Source organism: Orcinus orca, chromosome 6, assembly GCF_937001465.1.
Source record: "Orcinus orca chromosome 6, mOrcOrc1.1, whole genome shotgun sequence".
Taxonomy (NCBI): Eukaryota; Metazoa; Chordata; class Mammalia; order Artiodactyla; family Delphinidae; genus Orcinus; species Orcinus orca.
In genome coordinates this window covers 57,381,395-57,398,206 of record NC_064564.1, presented here as the reverse complement: position 1 = coordinate 57,398,206, position 16,812 = coordinate 57,381,395, and the positions used below count along the sequence as shown (strand labels likewise).

Here is a 16,812-nt window from a genome sequence, read left to right as displayed (position 1 = left end):
GTTTGTTGATAGTCTACTTGTGGCCTTTCAATTGCTTGCCTTTAATAAAAGACTACCTTGCCAGTGGTTTTAACGTACCTAGCTTTGGCTTTGCCATTTGTCAGGACAAATATTATAAAGGGATTTCAATGAATATCTTAGATAAACAAACATAAAATCGTACAGAGGCAACGTCTTAAAAAGGCCATTGGGTGTAACAGAAATTTTTAGTGTCATGAAAAGTCCTTTCAAATTCTAGTTTCAAATTTTTATCAAGAAAAGTGTTGAAATATTTTCATAGAAAGTAGCCCAGTGACTGAAATTGAAATAAGAGCATCATACAATCATGCAAGAGATGTAACATGCGGAAGCCCGGGCACCAGTAAAATCCATGCAACTGTGAGAAGTAATGCAAGGACTTGAGTCGATCAGCCCACTGATTCATTAGCTCTAATGATAAGTAGCATATATAGTCAGGAGATTATAATTTTGAGGTTATGAAAACAAGCCTTGTATTTTATAAACTAGAGCTGGCTTGACTTTGTTGTCTCAGGGAAGGCAAAAGTGACCTCCCATTTGCTCCATCTCAAATCTCAAATCCATATCAAAGGTTAATATGTACCTTAGCCCAACTCAATGAGTTTCAGAAAAACAAGCATGGGGAACATCTAGTTTCCCTCAAAAATCTGCCCAAGGGGAAACACCTAAGATCTGGATCATTATCCTTGCCTACACGACACTCAAAGAGTGATAGTATTTGAATAGTAATCAATAGTAATTGATATGAATAGTAATCGAATTACTTCGAATACTAATCTTTTATTTCCAAACAAGAAGCTTCTTAGCTACAAACTTTTTTTCCAACTTGCAATAAGGGTTTTGTAAATATGTTGTACTGATGTATAACAGTAAGGATTTATACTTTTATTATGGCCTTACACTCTAGTATAACGGTGATCAAATTAACTAGACCTTTTTATATTACCAAACTTTCTATGACTACAAAGAAAGAAGGCCTGCAATTTAGCAAATTCATTATGAGGCTGATCAATATGAAATTGGTGCTAATTCAAGTAAGCTGTCTCATATTTGCCATTTATACTAAAATTGTTAGACTGGATTATACAAAAATTTCTGTATTTTCTAAGCAATACCCACTACTCTGCTATATAATTCCCATATTCTCGGGGAGATGAAATTTAGGAAGTGTGGTTTCTTCACTGCCTATCATAATGAATGTGCACAGTGTGTTCAGGAAGTATAAGGAGGAAAGGAAACACCGCATTTTACTAAACTTCTGTGAAGTTAAGCCAGAGAGGAGGTCCTTGACACTTCTGAAAAAGTTCCAAATCATAAAAAGACATTTCTCAGCAGAGACTAAAGAGTTCGGTTTGCCAAAAACCCACAAGTTCTTCAAGCCACCACACCATCGTCCAACAGAAAAGTTAAAGAATGAAGTTCCAATTGAAGTTCTGATTTTAAGATTTCCCCCATGCCAATAGTGAATGCATTAAATAAGCCAATCATCTCAGACAGTCTAGTTCCAGACCTTGAAAAACACTCAAGATTGAGTTAAGAGATAAAGGGAAACTAAAGTTCTGATCAGCTGGCATGAGCTGATTATTATGACTAATTAGAGGACTGTTTTTAATGGAAAATAATCAATTGTTTTAAAGAAATCTTTTTTGAAATATTCTTCAAGATTATGTGATTTTATTTTTCAGATTCAAATGAGATATCACATTTAGAATGGTAGTGGAATTCCTGTGTCAGAAAATCTGTATTTCAAGGCAGTTAGCAACCAGTAATGATCAGTAATAACCATTATAAAAAGGAGCACAGTGATGTATAATTACTAATAACAACTGCATGTATTCCAAGTTAATGGTTATAAAAGCTTATGCTTTTAGTATTCAGATTTGCCAAAATGAATGTATTACTCTTACCAGTGGAGTACAGGGTTAATTTTAATATTTCCCATCTTAATTTAAGAAGTCAGTGTCCTTGTGTGTTAGGAATAATTATATTGAAAGCTCTGCTTTAGTGTCACTGTGTGGAAAGATTATTTATAAGACAGTCAAAATTATTCAACAATTTTAAATTTATTGTTATCTCTAATTTATGTAGGCTATATTAAAGTTCTTTTCTAAGAAAAAAAATAGCACTCAACAATGCACATCAATACTTTTCATAACCTAAAAGGATAAATCTTTATAAAGCAGTCGCCAATAAACTGAAGAATGTACCTGGTGACAATATTTATTCTTAAGGGGTCATGTATATAAAAGCTAAGGGGAATGTTTAAAAGAACTCTCTCAGACTAAAACCATTGCCTTTCTAATTCTGAATTTCTCCCAGCTAATATAAAAGGATTGATTACCTTTATTTCATGTACCCCTTGATTTTTCTTTCCATTCATCACTGAGTACTTTAAACCAAATGCATTTAAAACCTGCTGCTAGAAGAGTGGTCTCTTTTAAATCTTTGGAAAGTCATGAAAGGACACAGTAAATCAATCTCATTTCTGCTGTACGAAAGAATAACCTTTACTCTACTGAAGTCATTTAAACTGTTCCTGTCCCTCTGTTCCTGGACAGTAAACATAAAACTTCATCTCTAGGATTCTGTTAAAATTTGAAAGGATTAAAGTAATTGAAAGCTTTTAACTAGAGCCTTAGTTTAGTAATCTACGTGTATAGTATGATACGCATATACACTCATTTTCTGCATGCCTCAAATTGTAGCTTATTATGAATTGGCATATAGGGCTTCTTCAATTCAAAAAGTAGCACTAATTCTTTCACTATACAGAGGACAAATTATCTGTCTGTATGGCACTTAAAACTGAACATTATATTTTTCATTATGAAGCTTATATAATTTTTCTTTCAAAGATCAATACACATTATATATTCCATAAGTGTACACCATATTTGACCCATCTAATCATATTTATATTGTAAGAGGTCGTCACTTGACATTGTCTACTTAAATAACAAGTGGCAGCCTTTGATGAAAAAAGTTTGTAGTTCTAGAACTCATATATATATATATTTTTTTTTTCCCAATTAAAATGTGCTCAGAACTCTATCTACGTTAAGACTAGTATTTTCCTGATGCTTGTTAAGTTTTCTTAATTTATCCTTGGACATGTGAAAGAAGAAATAACTTTTATATAATCAATTTTTGTGATCATAATTACATGAGGCTCTAATGACAGTCATAAGTTATAAATTAAAAACTCAAAGCTGCCTTAGGTTAGGACAGGAGGATGGGAAGATTGCTTCTAAATACATGAAAGTGGTTATAATATTCTAAATGTGTTTGGGCTAAAGGTTTAAATAACAGAGGCACGATTCTATGAATTAAAAGTTAACTGAAAACTAGAGACATGTCATTAAGAATGCAAGTCTCATGACAAGAATATTTCTGAAAATATGTGAAATGAGTTGTAAGAGAATAAGTTTCTAAACCTATGAATCCTGCATATGTTTCTAAAAAACACAAGGAACATATACATTTGTCAAATAGAACCATCTTACAGTAATTATAGCATATTTCATATTATAGCAATTTTAGAGGTGAAAAAAAGCAACATTTCAGAAAATTATGTTGAAAAGCCAATGGCTGGCAAAACCACTAATTATTATTTGGTATTTTCATAACTGTGTACAGATGTTTTCAGTTAGCTCTCACTCTTTTGTTTTGTTTTGTTTTGCTTTTTTTAAAACCTGGCAAAACATCAAGTATCTTGAATAAGCTATCATCTTTACGATTTTCTCTGAACTCTGCATGTGGTGACCTTTAATATAAGCAGTCTGCCACCTTGGCCTGCAACTGGGCAGGACTTGAAAGTTCCACATGAGGCACAGATAGGCATGATAAGCATAAACTAGGTGGACAAGTCTAGAACAAAAGAAGCTGGCATGAGTACCTGCGCAGGCTCGCTCCATCTGTAAAAACTCAGTTGCACATACAACTTATATTACAAATGAAGAGCAAGCTCATTAATACCAGCTCTTTCTGATTCATTATAGACATTTTTCCTATGCAATATTTTGCACACAGTTAATTTCAAACTGCTCTGCTATCAAAACTTGAGAGCAGCAAACATTTGCATCATAAAATATATTTAAATTTGGAAGCGTTTAGAATGATTTCTGTCATCCCGTAACTAGAATCGTGGGATTTCTGTATTTGTATGGTCCACGCTTTTGACTATGGCTAATTTGTTTATAAGCTACCATTAATCCTGGCTGTATATTTTCACAGTTTGGGTAAACACTTCATTTGCATTAAATTTACAGCATTAATGAGATGTGAAATTTAAAATGCTACTTGAAACATAAATGAGGTAAGAAAGCAGAACCAAAAAAAAGTGTTTTATCACATCCGAAATCAGTAAACCGATTTAAACCTATTAAAATAGGAAGGATGCGTCGCCTGAGATTTTAGCTTCAAAACTCATCTTCTTGGACTAAAATACCAAAATGAGGAGTAAAACATCTGGAAAATATGAAAGAGCTCAAAAAAAAACACAAATTGTGAATTGTGTAGTGCTCCGACTTTAATCGGCTTTTAAATCAATTGACAATTTTTGTCTTTGGAAGGTATAGGCTGGTAAGCTCTCAATAGCCAGTAAAACAGAAAAATACTCTGGCTGAAACACTGTTTATTCATGGATGTTATGAAATATGCTACAGAGAAGGAAAAGGTCTTGAGCCAATTTGAGACACCCTGTTTAGAGAGGCGAGAAACAATGGATAAATGAGAAGATATCTTGGAAAATGAAATGATCAATTTCTTTCTCAGAAGCCCCGTGAGCCCCGTTCTGAGTCAAGATCTGAGAGGCAGCATGGAGAAAAAGCACCAATGCAAAAGCGTGGCTACACCATCACACCTGGGTGAAACTTGCCCACCTGTTGCTGATGTAGGAAGGATGGGTCTCTTGGGCTTAGTCCCACATATCGATTGGCTTGAGATGTGCCTGAGGCTGTGTAGGCTGATTAAGGAAGAACAAAAACAAAGATAAAAATTGCGAACTATCAAATGAACACCCTGTCCACGCAAAAGAAACCCAGAGAAGTGGGACTTGCAACCAAAAAAAAAAAAACAAAAACAAAACACAATGTCTTTCTCTTCTCTTTCGTGTGAGTGAATACCACTGATATAAATGACAGTTGACCTCAAGTTGACTCGTTTATCCCCCTCCCAAAAAATCTATCCAGTAACCATATCCCATCCTTTGGTGTGGGCATCTCACACATGCTCTGGTTACAGTCTTGCAGGAGTACCAAGGACTGGCTAAATAGAAGGGTCCCTTTCCTAGATGTACCTTTCTACAAGATACTGGTTGTCTAATAATGGAATAATCAATGATGGTCTGTGATTCTAAATGTAAAAGCAGACTGAAAGTCTGTCAGGAAAAAGTGAAAGGTTTAAATGATGGGATTTAAGCAGATGTGCTTGATGATATAGGATGAAAAATGTCTTACTGAAAAGTCTTACTAAAAAGAATATCTAACATTATTAACATAAAGGAGAAGGCTATTTTATTATATCATATAGAATGAATTAGCTCAGTATTTTATTTAATGTGAAAATGCCCTTAAGTTTGATAGAAATGTTTCTGAAAAAAAATCATTTCCTTTCCAGAAGCACAAAAAGTCAATTTTTTTGTGATTGGTCCAGAGAGGGAGTTGACATATGGTGAATACTCCTTAAATTATTACGGTCTCACCTTGCAAGTACTTTTCGTACAGGTACTTTTTGGTGCAGAGTGAATGTTTCAAAGAAAACATCTCCCTAGTCCTAAAGATGTTTGTTCTTTTTCACAAAGGAAAGGACTAATGTATCTTCCCAGCGCTAAGCAATCCCATTGTTCCATGTCAGAATAAACAGAAAAAGTAAATTTTCATCATTTATGTTACATCTATAGGTCTGAAGAAAGCTATAATATTTGGTTTAAAACCCTCAGATTAATGAGGAATCCAGACGTTAATTCTTCAAAGGCGTTTTTAAAACGAATACATTAATTCTGCCATGTTCATTTGGCCCATTGAGGCTTTTTTAGGTCAACTTTTTAAAACAGTGAAGATGCTCACAATTCACCTTCTAGTTATTCCTGAATGAAGGGCTCACTCAAGAGCAGCCCTAAGCAGCCAGCGTCCCCTATTCAATCTCCAGACCTCTGGAATTCAACACACACCATTGAAGAAGAGCCTCACCCTTAGAGAGTGGGCACCAAGTCTGTGCTATTCTATCTTTTCAACCACGAGAAAGAGGTTTCCTTGGCCTCTGTGTTTTCCTTAATTTTTCTGATTTATGAATTCAATGGCTAATTTCTCATCAGTGGCGCCTGGGGAGGTGCAGCGACAACTTTGTTTCTAGGAAAGAAAAACGACTCACTATATCGCTTTTGTGCAGGAGTGGAAAATGGACTGATGCAGCCATCTTTATACAACCAAAACATTCCTTTGAATATTTTATGATTTTATAAGTCAAATAAGATCTCTTTTTGATCAACCTGTATGTGAGTATAAGAACAATTCATTAACAAACAGGCTGGCAGTACTCCCATAGGTGAGCTGTGATCGTTTCGGTCTGATCTTCCCTTGAATGTAATCTATTAATGTCAGTATAAGAGTAGGTACCAGAAGTTTCTGCAACTTTCAACTACTTAAAAATCTTTGCTTTCTACTTGCTTTTATTTAAAGTGTTGACTTTGTTTGCTCAAAGATGCCCAAGGCATTCACTTTTAAAATTTGGATGTAGCATTTTAGTGACTGTAATGTACATAGCTAACCTGTAGCACAAAGGATTCTTACTCTTCCTTGACTGGGTCTCATCCATCTGTGCATTCAGGGAAGTGTTCACTAGTGTAGGACCCTCTATCAACAAACCAGTTACTGAGAATTAATGATTACTGATGGGAATTACAAGCTTGTGTGGTTTTATTATTTGATGGGGCCTCATGAACTTTGAGAAAGAAATGCTGAGTTCACTGTACACTCCAAGTATTGTCCGTTTTTCTTGTAGGGTTCCTTCCTAGTCTTTCAGAGGCCACAAAAAAAGAGCACTTTCCAATGGCCAAGAAAGAAAGAACCAGTGGTACTTCTAAATCTCTGTAATTTCACACAGGAATTTCCAGAGCATAGGGATTTTCTTGCTCTAAAAATGAAAATAGAAGCTCTGGATTTAACGTATAAGTATAATGGACGAGAAGCATGCTAATTCCTCCCGACTGGAATTTTATCATTCCACTTTACCAATCTGTGCACACCAGCTCCAGTTCTAAAAAGCTGGCAGTTTGGATGAAGCCAATTGAAAAACTGGGTAATAACTCCTGTGTCCTTATGAGTACTCTATACAAAGAAGCAAAGGAATCATTTGGGTTCTTGGTATGTGCTATGTAAATTCACTGGCTAAATCTCTGACATTTAAAATGTTATGGCCATGCTAAAAATCCTAATACCTGATGCACCATAATAGGCTAAATAATCAAAAAAATTTTTTTAAAAGTTGCAGACAATGAAAGTGCAGGTAGCTTACATGTGCCTAATACTCAGCTCTGAAATGTTTTCTCTACCCAACATTGTGTGACTTTCTCACAAAGACATAACCTGCAGTGATGTAAACATGCAATTATCTTACAGAGGTACTGGTTCAGCCTGCCTTGTGAAGGGGCTTAATTTCTATAGGAACGCTCCAATAACTAACAATTACCTAATCTCTCTTCGGGTGATATAAAAACCTTGTACACTGTTATGTTATTCAGTGCATTTTCAATGTATACCTTGAACAAGCAGGCATGACTTATTATTTATGTTATAGCTATTTACTCAAACAAATAAGCTTCTCCCTTTTCAAATAGGATGCACTGAGTGAAATTTGATAAGAGAGAGCTTGCGAGAGCCAGGCCACATTCATGCCTGCTAGTTCCACATAAATGAGAAATCTCCATCGGGTCGGGTAGCTGGAAAAGTTGCCGTGTTTTCCACCTTGGATCAGATATCCAACGGCGCCTTTGATGGACATTTCTCATTTCCTACAGAAATACTTACTGGTTGCTGTAGGTGAAGCTGCCTCACCTTCAGTGGATGTAGTGATGGGTTTAGTATCTGTCATGGTCAGGGTCACAGGTCGCACTGCACTGGGATGGGGAGAGGGTGCCAAGACAGGAGTGAAATGGCCAGGCACTTTCCCTACTACTTGACCACTGCTGTTAGGCTACAAAACAAAAACAGAATGCCGGGTGAAACACTCCAAAAGGCAGTCGTCTCTTCCAACAACTCCACTCAGCACACACAGCTGAGTGGACCCCGCGTGCTGTGTGCAACCGCCACACAAGCTCTCTCAGATCTGAGTCAGAGAGGCTCGTCAGTGGTTAGTAGTCATAAGAAGCAGCAGCATTTAAAGAAAGTCTTCAGCTTCAAAGCACTTTATATAGGTTTAGTCATCTTTTCAACACCCCGAGAGCCAGGTAGAACTGATCCCTCCACTGAGTTGGACAGAAAACTCAAGTGGAGACTTCAATGCTGAGCCCGAGGCTAAAACAGAAGTCCTCACTGAGCTAGTGAGAATGAGAATCAGTGCTACCTTCTTATCTGCTCTTCATGGTCACTTTTGGCCTTCAGAACACAAAATTTACCTAAATGATGACATCACTGAGACAAGGAAGACAAGAATTTCTAGGAGACCAAAGGAGTCAAACTCAACAATTCCCATCATTTATAGTCAAGGCCCATTCTTTGGCATACAAAAATGCTAGCCCTTGCTCACACACAGGTGCACTCAGAAACACACATCAGGCAATTTTGATCTTAGAATCTCCACTCGACTTGTGACGATTTACTAATATAAGCAGGTAGAATGATATTTTAAATATTTAAAATTCCAGCGTCCACACAATGATATAAAACGCTGAACTAGGTCCAACCCTACACCTACAAATAAAAGATTTCCAACGTAAATTAAAATGTGCTGAAGTGAAGCAGAGGGCAATCAAATATACTCTGCTTTTTGAGTTACTCTTCCATTGCTGGGCATGGAGAGTTACACAAAACACTGATTGTTGACATCTGTGAGAATTAAAGAGAAAATCCGCTAGGCAGTGATAGAAAAGATATCATTATCTGAGTTTTAGCCTAGTGTCCATAGTGGGAGACAAAATTCTAAGGGAACACTGTTTGAAGAAATACTGGAATGTATTTTTCTAGACAGAGAATGGTATTTTTAATTATGCTCATGTTGGAATTCACCAGTACATAACGTACACAACAATTTGCTATGAGGGTGTTCTCCACAAATGTTTAGTCTTTATAATCTGTACCACTTTTAAAGTCAAAAAAGCAATGAAACAGAATATTTATCTAAATGCCTGCACATAAATTACAAGTAGACGTTTCTTTAAAGAAAAAGATAAACAGCTAAGAACACTTCACTATTAGAACTTAGGGACATGAAGTAAGTCTTAGTTGGGTGCCTCAGAGGCCACATTATTTATTCTATAAAGAAAATGAACTTTTGAATAGCCTACATATTCATCATGAGTAAATTAAGTATTTAAGTCAGGAAAACTGACCAGATTTTTTCCCCCTATGGAGACCTAGGAGAGAGTTATATCTTAGACTAATTTTATTTAAAATATTCCATTAAATAGCATGACTGTCTCACTCTAATCGGTGTAGCAGCAATGCAATTAATCTCCAAACTGCTGTGGGGAGGACAAAGCATCTCAGTTGCTCGACTTAACAGTCAAAATCAGTGCAGCCCTGGGGGATACTGGAAAGGAACAGTTGACAACAGGTCAACAAGTCCTCATTTTTTCCCGATTTTTAGAGCTAAAAAGGTGAATATCAAGAGCCCTATTTTGAAGTGCAAATTACCTGGTTTTGAGTTGAAGTTAAACCTCAAAGCAGATATAATGTTCCTGCAAAAACAACTCTGCAGTTTATAATAAAGACCCACTTTTCCTTTCAAAGGGAAAAAGCAATTTGTTTCTAAAGAAGACCATCAACTTTTGGTTGTGCGACCACTGCAAAAGACTGCTTTATATATCTCCCCCAAGAAAAAAAGAGTGATCATGTTTTATCATCGGTGGTACATTCGATGGTAAAAAGCCTTTCTGTATATTGTGTTCACCAAAACAGTTTGACAGCACCTACCTGAGAGCATAGAAGAGAAAAATAACAATATTGTCAAGAAAATGCGCCACCAAATATATTACCTTGCCCACCCTGCAAGCCTTGTCTACTGGAATTGAATCGACATAAACCAACAAACAGATGTTTCTCTCATTTAAAAAAAGTGAAAGTGACAAAGAAAGAACTCCCCAGCCAATATAGACAACTTTCCTGAAACTCAGGGTCAGAAGAATGGAAAGGTTATTTCTTTTCAGTTTTCTGTTGGTTCAAAACAGATGAAGCTACACTATAAAGCTTGTCTTTTAAGGTTGCTAATAGATGAACTTTCATATTGTAGATATGAAAAGAGAGACATCTTATCTGAAGATGAACAGCATTAGGAAAGGATTATCCTACTTATAGTACATTGCTCCTATTATACAAAATCCTGAGAGGGAATTTTTTTTTTTTAATTGAGATGAGAGTAAGATGCTTCTCAGAAGCTCGGTCTTTACCTTGAAAATATGAAGAAAAACTGAGAACAATATAGGCAGATTATCACCTAACATGCCCTCTTAACTTATAAAGAAATTGAAATATACGTAAAACAAGCACTGAATAATTAAAGAAATGCAGAACACTAAGGCCCTGATTTTAATTTGCATAATTTTTCCCCTAACAGCGCCTAATTAAGACATCAGTTAAAAAAAAAAATCCAATGGAACTCTAAGATTTTCCACACTGAATTAACGTTAAGGACTTTTAATGGATGTCTTAATTAGACTTTGTTATTCATGGAAATTCTACACAAATTAAAATCAGACCTTGTGTGCACTGTTCCCAGCTGAGTCTAGCAAAATGCTCTATGGAACTGAGACTTTTGAATCCATGCTCTGACAGCAAATTTTACTTCTAAATTGATATACCAAGATCCTACTGTTTTACTTAGTAATTATTATTACAGTCATTAAAAGTGCTACACCATTTGAACATTTTCTTCTAAAACACAAATCATTTAACTTTAAATTCAAAATTCAAGAACAGTATACTTAGTTTAGCATTACTAGTCAATGGAGCTAAAAGTACAGATAACTTAATGTTAAGTAACCCAAATAGTGCTGGACATGTTGTTACTCACAAAAAAAAAAAACAAAAAAAAAAACAGAAGGGACCATTTTGCTCCGTGTTAACAATTAAATTAAGACCAAAGGGAATTTTTTTTTCAGATCTTTCTTTGTTAATTCTAAATTAATATGCACATACCGTTTACTGGCATTTTAGTAAATGAACAGCATTAATGACAGAACACTTATGAAAATCCCGCAGAACGTTAAAAAATGTGAGAAGAAGTGGACAGGAGTCTTGGAGGTAAAACAGCAGAGCCAAATACCAGACCATAAGATCGAAATTACATTACAGATTTTTGATATTACGATGACTGATAGAGCCAGCTTTGGCAGACTGTCTACTTGATTGTGGAAAATCCTCTTATACCAACCAAATCCCCATGAAGTGACCTCTCCAAAGGAGAAACCACATGTTTAGGGAATGAGGAAGGCACATGAATCACTACACTTATACAAAGAATCCTTAAAGCCACTGCACAGTGTTTACCACTATAAAAATTAAAAAAAAAAAAAAGACTTCTGGTAATGTCACTCATTATGAAACATAGTCATGTCTGAGAAAGAATATTCAAGTAGTCATCAAACACTGAAAATGTTTACATTACCAAAGCTTATTTTAATACCTAATAGTTGGTCTATAAATACAACTGTAAGGTCTTTTGTGTGTGTTTATTTTAGCTCATACTTCGCTTCTGCCTGAAATAAGCACTTTGTCTCTGTGTCAAACCAGGTATTTCAGAGGTGTGAACTCCAGCTCAGAACATTTTTGTCAGTGGACCTTCTGCATTAACTTTCTCTTCACTCAATGAAAATCCCAAAACATCAAACCAAGAACATCTTCACAAATGTGCCCCTTCCTTTGGGGCAACACACTTCCTACCTGTCATTCAGCCACCTTTCAATAAAAACTTAGTGAGTCACCAAGAAACTTCCTGAAGATGGATTTCAAAAGCTTGCTGTTCTGCCAGACACACTGTCTAAGTAAGCTTCAGGGCTTACCGTTAGACCTGTGCTTTAATTATATGTTCTCTCTCATTTTTACCTGGCTGGTTTGCGGACTGGATGGGTCATAAGAAGGTACATAGTTCTTCAGAGTATCCTGAGGATTCAGGTGGGGAGGATATCTGATTGTTGGATGAGAGAAGTAGCTCGATGGGGCTGGAGGGAGAATAGCTTGTGTTGGAAATGGCAACGGTGAGGGTGGAGGTGGAGTCCGAGTTGAGATGACTGCAGGAGACAGGAAAGAAAAGAGGACTCATTAGCTGTTGGCCATACCGCTCCGTCCCAATCCTACAGAATCCTGGGAAACTATACAACCGAAGGCTCTTCATTTCCTCCCTCTGATTTAACCAAACTCTCTTAAAATAAGCTAGTCTTTTACTATTATCCTCTATGCCAGGACTGCTAAGCCCACACAGATGTCACCTCCAGTCTAGGGAACAAACAATCTTGCTTTCTAGATCTATGAATGGTTTTAAAAAAAGAAGGTTCTCTTTTATAGGTTAAGCCAATAATTCATAAAATATTTCTTTAAGCAAAGTTATTTCCCATCAGAACACATTCTTTGATTAAAAAGTCTTTGTCTCCTAAGTACAGACCAAGTCACAGCATTAAGTAGAGGGCAGGGGACCCACACATTTTCTAACAAAATTCAAAACAGAAGTGTACTTCAATTTTAAGTAAATATTTTGCATTATTTAGAAGGGAAGCCAATAATTAGTAATGTCCTGGATAATTAACTGATCATTCTATAAATGCTTTGGAATATTTGAACATAAACCTGGGAACTCTTTTTTTAAATGAAAAGGTTCCTTTTAAAACCAAAAGAGTTCTATTTTCTTCCTACTCTAACTTTTACTACATGTAGCTCAAAAGACATTATTGAGATAAGACCAAGAACAAAACCCTCAGAAATGCAAATTTTAACTTTCATATAGGCATATTAACTTACCCATAAATCACATATTTTATAAAGAGAAATAATGTACAAAACATATGTGATGTACATAATGTTTAATTTTACTGTAGTTTTTCAAAATTAGTGTGATCATAATTTATTATTTAGTTTTTAAAATATGATGCTTAAGTTTAAAAATGGGGAAAGAATACAATTGCACAATCATTCTCTCCATAATGTTAAATTTGTACTTTACATAAGTACAATTTAAGAGTATCAACCAGTATAGATAGAAGTGAAGATTAACTGTCTATTTCTGTTTACTATTTTGATCCAGATCATAGGAAATTTATATGATAAATGTTTAGTGTTTTATGAGACAATGTAGCAAACAATATGAAAAATAAATTCCTTCCATGACCTATAAATGAAAACCATCTGGAATGACTTATTTCCAGCTTTGTAATTACGTACAAAAAAAATTACCCTTAAGGGATATTCCTTATCTTCCCCAAAGAAAGCTTTTTCAGAAGATACAAGAAATTTAAAATGTCCATCATAGAAGAATCATAAACTCAGTTTTACGGTCACAACTCTGCTCCCTGAATGTCCAGGGAACTCAGAATCCTCTGGATTGTTGCTACAGTACAGATTCCTGGGCCTAACCACAGACGTACTAGATGAGGACCTCCAGGGGTGAGGCACCAGAAAGTGCATTTTAAACAAGTGCCCCACGTAATCTTTGCACACACTGAAGTTTGAGCATCCTCCATCAAAGGGATGCATTTCAGAGAACAATTACCTATTTCTTAAAACAAAACTCCTTGTTGAAATACTACTTTATTTAAGGAGTATACACACTTGAATGTGTAATTTAAGAAAATGCCAACGCCTAAATTAAATTGCACATCTTTTGACTCAGTGTTGAAGTGCTCTTAATCTCAGCTCAATTTAACCACGGTCTTTACTTATATCTGTACACAAACCCTTGGAGGATATATACATAGCTCCATCATGGGTCCTCTGGGCTTTAAGATCATTTGGCATCAGTAGTTTTGGAAGAGATCTCTTTTGATCTGAACTGGTACATAGCAAATCAGAGCTCCAATCTCTGGCCTCCCAAGTACTTATGCTCAAATAAGCTCTGGCTGGCCTGATACAAACTAGATAGAATGCAGAATTCCCAATGAAAGTAAAAATGGCTACTTTCTCAATAAAAGTCATTCTAGTCCTTTAAAGAAAGAAAAGCAAACTACAAGGCAAAAAATGTCTCCCTTCATTATGAAAGAATTCATACATACATGCATGCATACATGTACATTTATGTATTCCTTGCCTAGATATTACAAACTCTTCCTAATTGCCTCCTTTCCTCCAGTCTTGCTCCTTCCAATGTATCCTGTATAGTCTCAAATTAATAATTTTTTTTAAAGTATCATTTAAATCATGGAACTTCTCTGCTAAGAATCTTTCAATGGCTCCCTACTGCTTCAATAATAAAATCCCAACAACTTCACAGGTTTGTACAGACCTCAAGTGCTTTAAGACCCAGTCTTGCTCCACTTCTTTGGCCTCATCTCTGGCCACTCTCTCCTATTCAGGGCACATTTCAACATTTGCGGATCCTTCAACATATGGCAGTTCCTTGCTGCAATGACCTCTACTGCATTGATACACGCTGTCCACTCTGCCTGAAATGACCGCCCCCCGGCTTGTTCCTTCTTGTGGTGAACTCACTCTTCAAACTTCAGTTGAGAACACACCTCTTCCAGGCGTCTAATCCTCCTCCAAGGATGTAATCCTGTCATACTCGATGCCTGGCTGATGATAGGGTCCCTCTCTCTCCCCACTATGCCATGAGCTCTTTAAGGAGAGAAACTGTTTCTCATGATAAGGTGTCTGCCACAGGCCCTAATATATTACATATTGAACATATATATGGTAAAGGACAAAGGTGGAAGGCTTATCTAGATCGCTCATGGTTTATTATGTAAAAATGTACTCTTGAATTTTTTCCAAATATTAGAAATATGAACACTTTAATCAGATATGGGTGATTTGACTTCTAAGTTAATTTTGCCCAGATACTCAACATTACAAATGTATGAAATAGTTACTGACTTTTTTCATCTATCTTAGCAGTACAATAAATAAATGTAAAAAATTTTATATACCACAGCTGACTTGTATATTCTTCTCTTAATTTTATAATTGTCTTAATGGTAGCATTGAAGGCCATGCATTTTTAAGTATAGGGACAATACATATCAATATATATTTATAGACCAAAGCTAAGAACTTTATTATAAACAGATGTCATATCCCTTGAATAAAGGTTTAAAAACTAGATTCAGTTTTTTTGAAGAATAAAGAGTTGTCTCACCATAAATTTAAAGCAATAAGAGTATCACTATAAACATAATTTTTTTTTACATAATAAACTTTCTCCACCTAAAATTCAGACTACTCCTTTCTAGGGTTTAAGAGCAATAGGTAAAAAGTATGGAGTATTGCTTATGAATTATACCTCATTTTCAATTTTAAAAGAGGATTTAACATTAATTGTTCCTCAAAGTATAAATGTGAAATATCGGATTCTTTTTCCTATTTAAATTATGATATTAAACATAATATCAAATGTACTAGCCCACAGGAAGGATTTATGTATATGAAATAATTGTCAAAGAAAAGTACTTCTTTTATTTTTCTGATTAATTTTACTCCCAAATAAGTAGCTAAAATATTGATTTCTGTAGAGAAAATAGTATCTATGGAAATAGTGTCTATATATCAATGCTGCTGGAAATACTCTAACTCAGCAGCATACTTGAAACTCCATCTTTCTCTTTAGTAAAATATATAAAATTAGGACCAACCTGGAAGCTACTGTTAAGATAACTATATATTTTCTTATCTTTTGTGATTGTAATCTTTCCAATACAGGCAATTTAAAAATACATTATGTAGATGCTATTTAATTGTATGGCTTTAAAATCTTTCCTCAAATATTAATAAAAATTTTTTGGATCAGATTACGACCCTCCCTCTTTGGTTGAGAAAATAGGTCACCTTAGCTATAAGGATAGAGTTTTGATCCATCCTTGAGGGTTTAGGCTCTGCAAACAAGAGGGAGGTTTCTCTTCTACGCTTGAAACTCCTTACCACTGTGTGCAACTCCAGGTATTCCGGGATGGTGGTGCTGGGGGAAAGTGCTCAATCTTGGGGAGGAATCTTGTGGAGATGTAGAGCTGAACAATGGCTTTTCAGGCTTCTTCATAGTAGTCGGAGAAGACATATCTGCCGAGAAAGAGAGGAAAGCCCAAGCTTTACTTAACTTTCTTAAGCTACAAGGTTCACATCAACCTAGTAAGAGATCTCATTTTCCAACATTTTATGATTTTTGTACTTTTTGCTCTTTTACAAAATACAAAATGAGGGTCAAAGACCCAGCTACGTTGGAGCTTTGAAATATCTGTCAGAAACAATCTCCACTGAAGCTAACCCAAGGCTTCATTAACGGTATCACCGGAATTATTCTGACCACTAAATAAACTTTGAACTTCTGAACAACTAAGCATCACGTTTCCCTCGGTCCCTTGGTTCACATCAAGGTCTTTTTTAACCTCAGCATTTCATTCTTAAATGTATACAATTCAGGGGTTTGTCTTTTGACCGACCTAAAAAA

The 16,812-nt window shown here is 35.6% G+C and overlaps 1 protein-coding gene across 23 annotated transcripts in view; it reads right to left on the bottom strand.

Annotated features, from left to right (window-relative positions):
- NFIB (nuclear factor I B) overlaps positions 1 to 16,812 on the bottom strand; it is a 442,099-nt gene that overhangs the window by 25,336 nt on the left and 399,951 nt on the right. For 10 of the 23 annotated variants that reach the window (XM_049710692.1, XM_033439769.2, XM_033439766.2 and 7 more), the window contains 4 exons: positions 16,290 to 16,424; positions 12,273 to 12,457; positions 8,043 to 8,208; positions 4,899 to 4,981 (listed from right to left, as the gene is read on the bottom strand). In XM_049710692.1, the coding sequence (XP_049566649.1) occupies positions 4,899 to 4,981; positions 8,043 to 8,208; positions 12,273 to 12,457; positions 16,290 to 16,424 (569 nt within the window). The remainder of the gene's footprint in view (positions 1 to 4,898; positions 4,982 to 8,042; positions 8,209 to 12,272; positions 12,458 to 16,289; positions 16,425 to 16,812) is intronic. The other 13 variants (XM_033439772.2, XM_033439778.2, XM_033439779.2 and 10 more) reach the window with 3 other exon arrangements.